At 33.8% G+C, this 13,618-nt stretch overlaps 1 protein-coding gene across 1 annotated transcript in view; it reads right to left on the minus strand.

The window, feature by feature from the left end:
• Positions 1–747: 747 nt before the first annotated feature.
• Positions 748–13,618, minus strand: part of LOC131848571 (hypoxia-inducible factor 1-alpha-like) — a 46,829-nt gene continuing 33,958 nt past the window's right edge. Inside the window, exons 3-10 of the mRNA XM_059198486.1 lie at positions 12,776–12,933; positions 11,055–11,242; positions 10,329–10,497; positions 8,366–8,597; positions 3,108–3,358; positions 1,650–2,478; positions 1,488–1,573; positions 748–839 (exon numbers count right to left, since the gene is read on the minus strand). Of these exons, the coding sequence (XP_059054469.1) occupies positions 771–839; positions 1,488–1,573; positions 1,650–2,478; positions 3,108–3,358; positions 8,366–8,597; positions 10,329–10,497; positions 11,055–11,242; positions 12,776–12,933 (1,982 nt within the window). The 3' untranslated portion in view covers positions 748–770. The remainder of the gene's footprint in view (positions 840–1,487; positions 1,574–1,649; positions 2,479–3,107; positions 3,359–8,365; positions 8,598–10,328; positions 10,498–11,054; positions 11,243–12,775; positions 12,934–13,618) is intronic.

A 13,618-nucleotide genomic window follows, 5' to 3' on the forward strand; every position in this document is an offset into this window, starting at 1 on the left:
TAATAGATTCGATCCTGATTTAGTGGTGTATTACACTATTAAATATACTGATTTCTAGAGAGGTCAATCTTTAATACAGATTAAGATAATAATTTTGTTGAATCAATACGGTTTATATAACTATTCAATTCCAAAAATATATTTACAACAAACAATTTTCAGTATATTTGATAATGTAATAATTATAATCTAAAGAATACCCCTTATCATAGAACAATACGTATGATTAAATATGAATATCATACAAGCATATATTAATTAGTAATAATTACATCAATAAAACATTAAAAACTACCAAATGTCAACATATGACATGACATTAAAATTTTACAGGCTACAGCTCTGTAGATAATAATGGCTGAAAGGGAATTTCCAAGGCCGTAAAACAACTCAATAAAAAAATGACTACGAGAACCCGTAATTTAGATAAATCTGTTTAACTTTATTAAAAATCAGTGCATCGACTCCTACCGTTTGATTGTTAGTATTGTGGCTTTTTAACTTTATGATTGGTAGATGAAATTTATTGTATTGGTAAATAATAGCAAAACGAAACTAGGTCTAATTATAGATGTATTATGTAATTAAGGAATTTATATTTTATAAATCTTACACAGTATAAAGCCACTGTTTTTAAACAATTTTAGGAGATTTTGATAATCAAATATAATGTTGCTTTTAAACAATTTTAACATACCTTTTGGAGATTTACGTTATTTAGAATATCTCCTTATTTGAAGTCGATGACAGTTATTCAATAATTCCCATTTTTAGTTGTTGCGACGAGATTCTTCGGGATGGTCGATTTCTCGAAGAATTTCTTGAACTTCGGTGGAGATCTGTAAATTATTATGACAATAAATATTACTAAGAAGCACAGTAATGTATATAAAGACTATGTAAAGTCATCTGCAGTGTCTCAATTATTTCTGTTTTTATTAAAAAAAAAAACACAAGTTTCTAGTACATTCTCCTTCTGATGATTCTGCGTTCCGAATGAGTAATAGAATAAAAAAAATGTGACTATTAATAGTACTTGCTTTACGATTATTTGAATAAATATTATTTCCATTTACTCTATCATCACTCATGAGTAGAATAAAAAAATATGACTATTAAAAGTGCTTACTTTACGTTTATTTAAATAAAGATAATTTCTATTTACTTTATCATCACTCATGAGTAGAACATAAAAATATGACTATTAAAATTCTTACTCTATCAGTTTGCTTTGAACACTGTGTTATTCAGTATAAAGTACTTATTACTCATGGCATGGCATAATTAATGGTAACACATAAATTTCTAAAGGCGTCACATCATACTTTGTGACCTCCGCAGGGTTGTTCATGTCATTTACTATTTCCATCGGCAACAGTTATCTTTTTATATAATGTGAATCAAACGCTTTTTGGCATTTTAGTTACATGAAAAACATACTATATTCGTATATATTCCTATTTCCATAAAAGTATACAACAACTTACCAGTAATTCTGGGAATGACGGATCAATTATAGAAGGCTCAAGCGAGTCGATGGCTGAGTCGATTTGAGAAAACGATGTATTCAGAACTGTAAATAAAACATAATATATTTCTACAGTTGCACTCCATAATAATCGAACGAACTGGCTTTAAAATATACTTACGGTCATCATCGAAGAAGTTATCGAACATGGGAGGCTCTGGGTCATAGTTCTGTTCAGTAAACTCCGGTTTCCTGGCAGCGACTTTCTTCCTCGACACGGTTTCTTGATCTCTACCATCGCTAGAACGCTTCACACCAGGTTGTGTAGCAATCTCTGATACGTTCGTGCCTGATTGATATTGGTTTATGTCATCTGGCGGAGCAACGTACACTTGGTACCTGATGCCTGATCCGTTGGCATTCCCTGAATAATCCGATTGGTTATTTGAACCAACATTGGTAAACGTTATTGAAGCTGTACCGCTGTAATGACCAGTTGGGTTTGTTATGTTGTGTGTCAATGAGTCTATTTCGGTTTCTGCAGTGTTGTAGTAATTATTATCATTGGAAATCATGTCAGTCGGGTGACGATAGTATATGTTGCTGAAGTTCGGTAACCTAGTCTCTGTTATATCTTGGTTCGATGAAGTGGCGATCATTGTAAGTGGTGGCAGCACATCGTCAGGTTCCAATTGAGGAGTCGGCATTACATCAGTTACTGTACTACAAAATGAGGTACTAGCTTCGTTTGTATCTTCATAACTGTATGTGCTGCTTCGGCTCTTCGGCAACGGCGATATAATGCTGTATATTTTCTCTATGGCCTTCACAATCCTCTCTTTCCTTGGTGGTATGATGGATAAACGGAAGGACGGCGAGTCAAAACGTTCCGGTGAAATACTGGGCGGAATGTCGTCTATATCTGGAGACGGTAAATTGGTCACAAGATGCAGTATGACTTTCTCCAACTGCCTGGGATCCTCTACAGGGACGACTTGACTGTCATTCGTCTGAAATATGAAATGTGAAAAAGTAATTAAAAATCGAGCATTTCTACGATCTGAAATCATTCAAATAAATTAAAATATTCATATAAAAACACCAAAATATCTCACAAGTCAATTTAATTCAATTTAATTGAATTAAATAATATCAAATAGTTAAATTTAATTAACTCTCATAGTCATGAGAACACCAATAGTAAACCAATTAATCTGATTGACGGCGACAGGCTCGTCTCCTGTTATATTCAATATACTCAGCAAAGTGTACCCTTGTTAAGACATCGACTATGGACTGATAGGGTATCAGAATAGTAGTGAAGGATTTTGTTTTCGGACTACTCTAATGCTGTTGGCCGCAGCTGGCCTTTACTGCTTCATAGAGACGATAGAGGGCGAATGCAGATGGGACTACCAACCAAGGAACGACTTACAGAGTGGCTGAAGGCCAACTCCCACCTGCCGTTCACGACTTTAGTCTGAGGGCACCGCTAGGGGTTCGAGCCTCAGCTCTGGCATTCGTAATTTCGATCCCCATTTCAATTGGACGGGGGATCGATCGAAGGGGCGACCGGGGGCACCGGTGTAGAGCGTTCGGGCGCACATATAGTGAAGGTATAAAGAAACAATTTACTCACATCTTTAATCTCTTCTTCTTCTGGAGGTTCTTCATTGTTATTTACCAACAGTGTAAATTTCTTCTTCATCATTTTAATCAGATATTGGCCTTCTTTTTCATCTACCACGGTGTTGGTACAAACAAAACTGGTCACAGCTCTAGACCCTTGGTCCACGTCTAGACGGCCTCTGGTTCTCATGTAGATGAACTGTCCGGTTTTAGTCATCAGACGATAGCAGGATTCACCGAATAGACGATGTTGATCGTACACTGGAATGAAAAATGACCATAAATTATAATTATAAGAAATACCCTTCGACAATTAACACAACGTCATATAGTCCCATGGTAAGCAGAGCTTGTGCTATGGGATAACTGATATAAATACTTAATTTTTTTTTACTAAATACAAATATAATATACAAACAATCACACTCATGAATACAATCGATTGCACCATGCAAGGAATCGAACCCACGATCATCGGAAGTAAAGCGGTGTGCTAAACCGCTAGACCATCGAGGCCATCAATTAAGTAATTAGGTGGGCAAAATTAGTAAAAATTACTTTTATCTCAAAGGTTATAAGTTCGAATTTAGCTGACAACAAAAACTGTGTGTCAACTTACATTTTCTACTAACTTTCCGGTGATGGAAAACATTAATAACACACTAAATATATCGCATCAAATAGTAGCACAGCGAGAATCAGGCGTTTGTTTATCTTATTTCCAATTTTTATTTGGCGGTCTTAAAACAAAACCGTTTATTAAATCGCATACAAGATACTATACGAGTTAGTATTCTGTATTCTGAAACTCATAGTGTAATATGAATTTTATTAGTTGTGTGTGCATTATTTGAGTGAGCATTATCTGTAAAAAGCTAAAATCGTCCTTTGCAATATTGGATTCGAATAAACTCAGCAAAAAAAATATATGTACGTTATTTAACACTTAGGGAAGTATGAAAGTGGCACCGGTGTCAGAGAGGTTGAAGAGTAATCGACTACCATGGTATGGACGTGTAATGCGTAGGAATTATAAGGGCAGAGGAAGGCCGAAAAAGAGATGGATGGACTGTGTAAAAGATGATATGGTACGAAAGGAAGTAAATAACGCGATGACTGCGAACAGGGATGAATGGAAGCGAAAAACATATTACGCCGACCCCAAATAAATGGGATAAGGAAGAAGCAGATGATGTTATTTAACACTTAGGATTTCCTTAACACATAGGAAATCCTAAGTGTATTATAACGTGTCTTTACTTATTTTCTATATTATTTACATTAGTAAATAATTATGGTTGCTATGTAAAGGCGTTACTTCTAACAAAATAATTTCTCTGTCAATCCGTATAACATTTGTTTAGTATATTGACAAGCAATTATTTGTATAAATTCTTTTTGAAGGCCACGTCCGCATATGCAAACCCGCTACAATTAAAACTAAATTGTAAAACTGTCATTTTTACATGTGTAAAACAAAACATGTGTACAATGTGTAGATTGTGGAATGAACTACGTGCCGAGGTTTTCTCGAGAGACTACAGCATGGGGTTTTTCAAGAAGGGTATATTAAGGTTTCTTAAGGGTCGGCAACGCGTATGTGACACCCCTGGTGTTTCAGGCGTCCATAGGCTACGGTAACCGTTTACCATCAGATGGGCCGTATGCTTGTTTGCCACCTAAGTGGTATAAAAAAAATGTACTCTGAAATTTACTATCAGTCTCATAAAGCTTGGGGTCTACTATTACAAAACATAGTATGCCTATACTTGTAAAACATCTGTTAACACTTGAGACTCTTAACTTCATGTAGCAATACCTCATCACATCATATATAACGCGCCAGTAGTGAGGTGATAATCACCGTGCTATTATAGTGTTACCAGTGTACAGCACTGTTAGGCAATTCATTATTTATTGTTAGATTCATGCGCAAGTGTTATGATAAGGACTTGTTATAAATGACTAAGTCACTACTAACCCTGGGTTGAGGGAATATAACGACAAGCATTATTATAATTTACGTAATGGGTCTAAAGAATTCTTATATATAAAATTATCGTGTCACAATGTTAGTTACCATACTCCTCGGAAACGGATTGACCGATTTCTATGAAATTTTTTATGCATATTCAGTGGGTCTGAGAATCTGCTCTGCCACCTCTAACATTATTTTTTGGGCAAAATTTTTATTTTAATTTTTTTATTATGTGTCATTAAAAATACATACAACTTTAGCTTCTATCACCAACCCCTATTTTTTATAGCGTTATTAATTTATATGGCAAAATAACGTTTGCCGGGATAGCTAGTTATTATATATTTACATACATTTGCATGAACTGAGTCTTGTTTATCATGTGAATTTATGTAACCACTTTCTACTATTTCATTTGTTTTGCCTATCGACGAGTACGTTTGATATAATATATGCTATATAGGTATATGTAGTAGATAGGTAAGTATATAATGATGTTATCGTTAGACTGTACTAACTCACCTATCTTGCCCCTGATATATTTACTTGAAATATATAACAATATTTCTTGTTGCTAATCAGTTCTTGCGTAGGTAAATATTTAATCTATGCATGTTAGAATCAATATTAATAACCTCAAAATATCTGCAAATAGTATATTATTTATAACAATTTCTTAAAAAAAAATATTTCAAACTAATGCAGAAAACCATCTGACTAAATAAGGTACCAATATATTTTTATTTTCCCGCGTAAAAGGTAATCGCCACAGATAATTAAAATAAAAGCGGTGAGCCGCTCGATAGCTGTATAACTACCCGAGACTACAACTTCAAGATGTATTTGATACATTTTAAAAACTTAGATCACGAATTTTATATATTGATTATCATATATGAATATGACTGTACATGTTATATTCATTTAGCAGTTTCAGCTTAATTAATCATCATCAAAATTTATTTTAATATCAAATTTTAATTTAATTATGTGTATGTCGCAAAATAATACAATAAAGCATAGTAATGCTCTCTTATTTCATTAATATCGATTACACTAATTAATATAAATAGGTAGAAATTCAAAACTAGATTACGAAATGCGCAGAAGCAGAGTATAGAATTATGCCTATTTCTGTACAATTATAAGTTTTTAATACCTATACATAATTTTAATTGCAACATGATCGCATTATTTTTTGTTAGTATACACAAAAATTAAAGTCGCTTAAGCATTTCGTAACTGAGTGAGGGTTCAAAAACCTTTATACAAAAATGGATATCACGTTTAATTTGACGCCTGTGATAATTTCTTAACATCACGCATAGAAAAAATAATTAAATAAAAAATGGCCGACATCAATTATTTTAATTTGTACATTTAATTATTAAATTTAAGTAGGTACAATAGAAGCATTGTAATGCATATTAAAAATACGAGTGTCTGTCTGTTTGTTTGCTTTTCACAACTAAACGGTTGAATAGATATTTTGTTTTATCTCAAAAAATATTGACGAGCAATAGTACTAAGTAAAGGATATACCTATATATGTATAAGAGGATAAATGTTAAACGAGCAATATTTTGCATTCAGTTTTGCGGTCATTTTAATATTCGCACTGCTATTTTATGTAGAAAATGAGACCAAATCTTTTCTTTACTCAATAAAAAGAAACTAAACAATTGAAAGTTTAGGTATATTTTATTACCAAACCTTTTCATTTTTTCGTTAACATTAACGTTTTTTTGAAAAATCATACATTTTTCAAAACCTTGTACTGATAGTTAAAAATACAACAAAACCGAAATATCCTTATAGGTCACGTCAGGTCGACTTCTACGCGGTTGCCCCTGGAAACTATCATGGTAACAGGCTAACTGACGTGACTCCATCCTGCATTATATCGCCAGCATATAATACTATATTCATGCATTTAAAAATATAGATGTACCTACGCCAGCTGTCCCTAATATAAATCGCAATGCAGTTTGGTTATATTTATCATTAATAAAATTATTTATTCGCGTAAATAGACGCCATAGGAAATGATGGAGAGAATAGGATACCTACCGATGGCGCGTTTAGACACGTATGTTTCTACACAATTTCCATAGTGGATTTTGCACCAAGAAAAGTCTTACGATCAACCTCCTCACTGTGGATTTCACTTAAAGTTATTACATATACCTACGCTATCTTCACCCGGTGCGATGCTTTTGAATAATATTAAAAACTATTATTGTTCTTCAAAAACATATGTAAAAAGGTATTTTTACATTCGTTCGTCTTGCGTCTATCTATATTAATTAAATTTCACGTTGAAAAACAAACAAACAAACATTAGATACTATTATATTAATAATATGTGATTATGATAATATTATTATAGGTGATGATATGACAATCGTTTGTTTATATTCTGATCATAAATTCCCGTGTGACTGAACTATTCCCATCGGCAAGTTTATCAATACTGATTGTAGAAAATATATATAATAAAATGCAATGTTTTTATTTTTTTTGATACATCGATGTTAAAATTGTACAATGGCGGAATTATCCCAAATGAAGGATTTCTTCCACTTTACTACTCTTTCTTACAGAAGAGCATAGCCTATATGGAAGAAACCACTAACAAGTACGTTCCCAGTTCTCTGGGAATACTTTAAACCGAAACTCAACGTATTATGGATAGACAGGCCACATTGATCACTACCCTCAAATCGATTGAAACTGAAAATCAGTACAGTCAAGTAATGATTAAAAAATAAGTTCCATACACGATTTGTACTATCAATCAGTCCATCTTAAGTTACATCTAATTTCATAAAGTTGTATATATTACAGAAGTGTAATTTGTAAAAAAAAAACAATTAAACGATTTATCCATCATATTCTTATAAAATAAAATACAATTTAATTTACAATCATGCATCGCCTCGTATTTCTATATTTTTCATTCATTCTGTTCTATTATTTCGGTTCTGAGTAACAGTTGTTTAGTAGAGACTGTCATCCCAACAATGTGCATATAATTCTCTGTGTGTAGTAGTATTGTTACAAATTTGTATAATACTATAATACATATATCAGTCAATCTTAAGTTAAATCTAATTTTCTAAGTAATTTGTAACAAAATAATCAAAAATAATAAATAATCTACAATAAATCTACAATCATGCATTTCTATATTTTTTATTCGTTCTGTTCTGTTATATCGGTTCTGAGTAACAGTTGTTTGGTAGAGAATATAAATTTTCTATACATAGTAAAAAATGATAACTGCTTACTCTCTCTGAGTGCGATGATCACCCAGCGGACGTCATCCCGATGCATGAAGTTCATTGCATTCACGCCGTACACTTCGTGCGTCATGTACCCTGTCACGAGGGCAATGCGCTGCTCACATTGTATTATCTGCCCGTCGATCGAATGTCTGGTACGGTACTCCATACTGAACGATTCCATTTCACTCTCGGTTATAAAAGTGTCGCTCGCCGGACGCACGACACCTACGAACACCTGCGAATGATTACATAAAGATTTTAATACATTAAAATAAATTCAAAATGTATGGACATATTGCATTAGAATAGTGCTTTTAGGGACTGGTCTGCTCTAATCACTATGACTGATTTCCTCTTATTAATTGTTTAACCAGTTGGTTATATATTCAATATTTTTTCTATTTGAGTATTTAATTGAATTAGTGCTAATTGGTGGTTTGTATTCACACACTTCAACTTAAAAATGTAAAGTAATAATGAAATTATTTAAAAGAGCAACACGCAAGTTTCTTGCTCGTTCTTCTTGTGATGAGACAGCTTTCCGAACGAGCGGTAGATTAAAAAATGTAATGACTATTCAAAAGTGCTTCAATGTAAGTTTATTTGAATAAATGATTTTCTATTCTATTCTAATACAAAAGAATAATACAGATCATCAGTAAGGGTATGTAATACCACACACTTCACATAGGCGGCCGCTGTGGTCTAGCGGTTTAGCACACCGTTTTGCTTTCGATGGTCACGACTTCTATTCCTCGCACGGCACTAAAATTTAGTATACACGAGTATGATTGTTTGTATCGGCCAGGGTTTTCTACGTACATTAAGTATGTATTTACAAAAAAAATATCTATGTATTTGTATCAGTTGTCCCTTAACATAAGCTCTGCTTACCGTGGGACTAGATGGCGCTGGGGTGTTAATAGCCAGGGTTATTTATTTTGTAATTTTCTGTCATGTCGTTTTCTTGCCACAACTCACATAAAAAACATTGCGTGCAGTATTATTTGTTTCGTACCTTTGGATATTGATAGGAATAAAATAATCACAATTACTATAGGACGATCATTGATGACAAATGATTTCGTCAATGTTTTGAACTGGTGACTGCAGTTCTGTTTGTGTGATTTAAATAAAGAATATTAAGTATATGACAAACAGAATACGAGATGGCAAGTATCCGGCGTTGTTTTATTTTTCAGAAGCGTGAAATTTATATTTGCTCGTTTTTGTTAACTTCTGATATAAATATTACATTTACAAGCTTCAAACTTACTGATAAAATATTTAGGTATAACAGTAGCATTATTTATGTATGGAAAGTAAAGAAGAAAACCTGCGATTCGGTTAGTTTTAAAGTTATAAAAAAATCTAATTTCCTTTGTTTACCTTACCCTTTGCGTTAGTGGAATGGTAAACAAGCTGACGGTCCACCTGATGGTAAGTGGTCGCCGTCGCCTATATAAATGTACAATACAGTCATCACGTTATCATATGGCATCGGCGTTACCACTTCTGTATTACTATTCCTGAGATCTAAGATGTCATGCCGTTTATCCTATCCTTTCAACTGTTTATTCGTTGATATGTACCATACATCAACATCTGTAAATGACTCATAATTTAAGAGCCGCGCTTTTGTTGGTGAAGCACTTGCCATTTTCCATTAATCTCTTTAGTTGTTGATACGACAAGACTACAACTTTTCCTTAATCTGATTGATGCGTTTTTTTATGGATGATTATATAATGATACACCCGCCTGTGCTAACGGTTACGCTGGCAGTACCAGTGGAGATTGATAAGCATAAATTCAGATCAATTAGCCCATCTTGACAATTACTCCAAGAATTTGTCATGATTCCACTTCCACTGCTTGATACAGTCGTATCCAGTATTCTCTTTCTTCTCTTGCCTATTTTTGCTACATCGTATATCAATAATTATTATGGGTAACGATTACTTACTACGTCATTGCCACTGGAGCCAGAGTTGTCACATCGAGAACGTGCACGCCGGACCATTTGACAACAGCGATTGTATCCACGACACGCTGAATCTGCCTTCCGGAGTGAACCTTCCACGTGACACGTTATGTACTGGCTCGGCTCAGAACGCTGGCTTAATTTCTTGAATCTACAGAATTATAAAAAACAAACATAAAGTTGCGCAATTGGGATTATCTTTACAGTTCAGAAATCGTAAAATTATTAGCACCGGTACTAATACCCATTTTCGAATTGTGTATACACCTGGATGTTTTTTGTTAGGCTATTTGGGCTATTGCAGGTGCTTGGACCTGTAGCACTACGACATACTATCTATAGATCTATCGTGCTCGCCCTATTTCAGAGTACGCTACCTAGACCCATCAGTGACAAGAATTGAAGGATATTCTTAAGAGCGACGGTTTTTATCTCCTCAGGATAGAGTGTAAACTTTCCATAGGAGATATTACGTTTATGCATGAGTGGGCTACAACCACATAGGATATGTAAATATTTTATTATTTTCTTTCAAATTGATTGTCGATTGTCAAAAGAATCATGATCATCAGGAGCAACTGCTGTATATTTTCTTTAAATTATATTATTTATTTTAGGCACACTTTTGTTGTTTCCCTTGTTTTAAAGGTATTTTTACTAGCTTTCATATTGACTGTGTTTTTTTAATTACATCTATATAATATTTACCTGACCATGAATCTTCTCTTATCGCTAGCCAGTGCTTCAGCAATCTTTTGACTTGCGTTCGGCTCGTTTGGCACCAGCAGTTCTCCATTGATGCCCAGCATATGAGGCTGAGGCATAATCTGTTCCTTCATCAATTCACGATCATCTTCGTGTACGATGTTTAAAATATTGTGGCCCAATAACTCGAGCTGCATAAAATTAGAAGTAAAATAAAGTTTATTATCAAATCAAATAAAAATCAAAATATCTTGTAAGTATCTATTCTAAGGTCTATGACAGGTTCTATGATATGTCAAATGTTTATAAAATAATATATTACATCATGTACCCACATATAGGATCATTTTTGTTATTACCAATTTGATCACGGGTATATCAGTAAAGTTAAATACAATACCATGATTCTAAGTAAGTATTCAATATAAGGTGTAAGGGCATAAATAATTCTAAAAAAAAGTTTAAAATAACATTGATGTACAAGCAGATTGTTCTGGTATGGTAAATAAATATAACAAACTAGCTATCTGCCCGCGGCTTCGCCTGCCTGGTCATAGAATATATAGGTAATCGCGCGTTTAAAGATCCGTGTTCAGTAGTGGGACGTTATATATCCTAAACATTACTGACATTACAAACATTATAAACAAACTGGATATAACATGAAGATTGTTGCTCAAGATTTACGGATAGCGGAAGTTTATATGCAGAATGATCAGTTTTTCCATCCTTTAAGAGAGTTGCAGCAATTCCTGACGATGCAACTGCTAACACAATCTTCCCTGATTGTATTATCTTAGCAAGTATACACCTACCTGTGTACCCATACCCCAGTAACGCCCCTACGTCGCATTTGATTTATAGCTCCAATTTTTTTAAAATTACATGGTTTTAATTGGTATAATATTTTGTCATTTCATATACTTCTTCTCTCATGTCTATGGTAATCTAAATATAAACTACTATCACTCCTGTTTTGACGTGGCCAATTTATACGTAATTATACATTTGTAGATCGTCTAGGGGTCAACTAGGTCGATTGAGCTCATAAATTCGTAATCAAAGTTCCTAATAGAGCGCAGACTAGATTGATACGCCAGACGTTGTGATGAGCTCCCAATAAAACCATTAGGTAGATACCTACGTATATTACGAGGACTTCAGTGGCCTGGTAGTGGTTTAGTACAACGCGTCACTTCCGATAGTCGAGGCTTTGATTCAACGCAAATTTAATAATATGACTGATTGTACTCATAAAAGGATGTTAGTAGATATTTCTATATGTTGTCTTGTACCCATAAAATAAGCTCTGTTTGGCATGGGACTAGAAGGCTCTGCGTCAGTTATACAGGGTCTTTAACTTAATATTAGAAACGCGAAAGTTTGTGACTATGGATGGGTGGATGTTTGTTACACTTTTACGCAAAAACTACGGAATGGATTTTAATCAAAATTTTACAATAATATAGCTTATATATCAGAATAACACATAGGCTAACTGTAATAAGCAAACGGAGATTTAGTCCTCGCTCCCAACATTGGTATATGCAACCACGGAGACTTGGCACCTTCAATAGCAAAATTCCAAAAAATAACCTCAAAATTTAAACATATTTATTATCTGCAACCTATAGTCCGCTCCTAATACTATATACATTTAGTATCTGCAACCTACAGAGCATGCTCCTAACATTTTATGGGTACTTTTTTTACTAGTTTCTTACCTCAGTATATCCGAGATAGCGTTGCACGTTCTTTGAGGCAACAACCACTATGCCTTTGTAGGTAGTGGTGATAAGGAATCCATTCAGGTGAGCCAAAAGTGCTTGCACACAGGACGGCTTGAACTCCTTATTTGACTTATTGATAGAATCTCCAAACACTGCAACAGAAAACATATGTATGATCATGGATTTACATATACAATTGACACTCACTAATTTGTATGCAAAAGGCTCTTAGTACATGATCTGTCAATGAATTATAATAATAAAATCATTATTTTTGAAAATTAAATGTATAATATTTGTAGAGCTCACTATATACCTAAAGATCATTCAATAAAAACGAATAGATATTTATAAATATTACGAACTAATGAACGAATTCTTTCAAAATGGAAGTGTGGTTAATTTAAATGCGGTCGAAGTGGACTCAAGAGGTATATCTGAAAGGTCTTACCCTGTTAATAACTGCAGTAAGTTCTATACTAGGACGTGTCTCTAGAGTTGCACTAGCAGGCTTAGTAATTGTGTTGGACAGGGAGAGGAACACAAGCAAGAGACACCTTAAACCTACACTCTAGTCACAAGGCCCGGGAACTGCTCGGAGTTTCTCTCTTTGCTACACGATAGAATAGATAGAAGCTGCCTGTTTACCGCATACTGAATCCATGGAATGCTAAGAAGTTCGTATCTAATTGGGAAGTTCAAAATCCCGACCATTTCATATTTCGTGTTCAATTAAAGATCAAACCTACATTATTATGGATTTATACGATTTAGTCTAAATTTCATTCTGAATGGATATTACTAAATTCGATAGGATTAAAATTAAATTGAATTGAA

Source organism: Achroia grisella, unplaced genomic scaffold (genome assembly GCF_030625045.1).
Source record: "Achroia grisella isolate CSIRO2021 unplaced genomic scaffold, CSIRO_AGI_Agris_v1 utg5633, whole genome shotgun sequence".
In the NCBI taxonomy this organism is placed as follows: Eukaryota; Metazoa; Arthropoda; class Insecta; order Lepidoptera; family Pyralidae; genus Achroia; species Achroia grisella.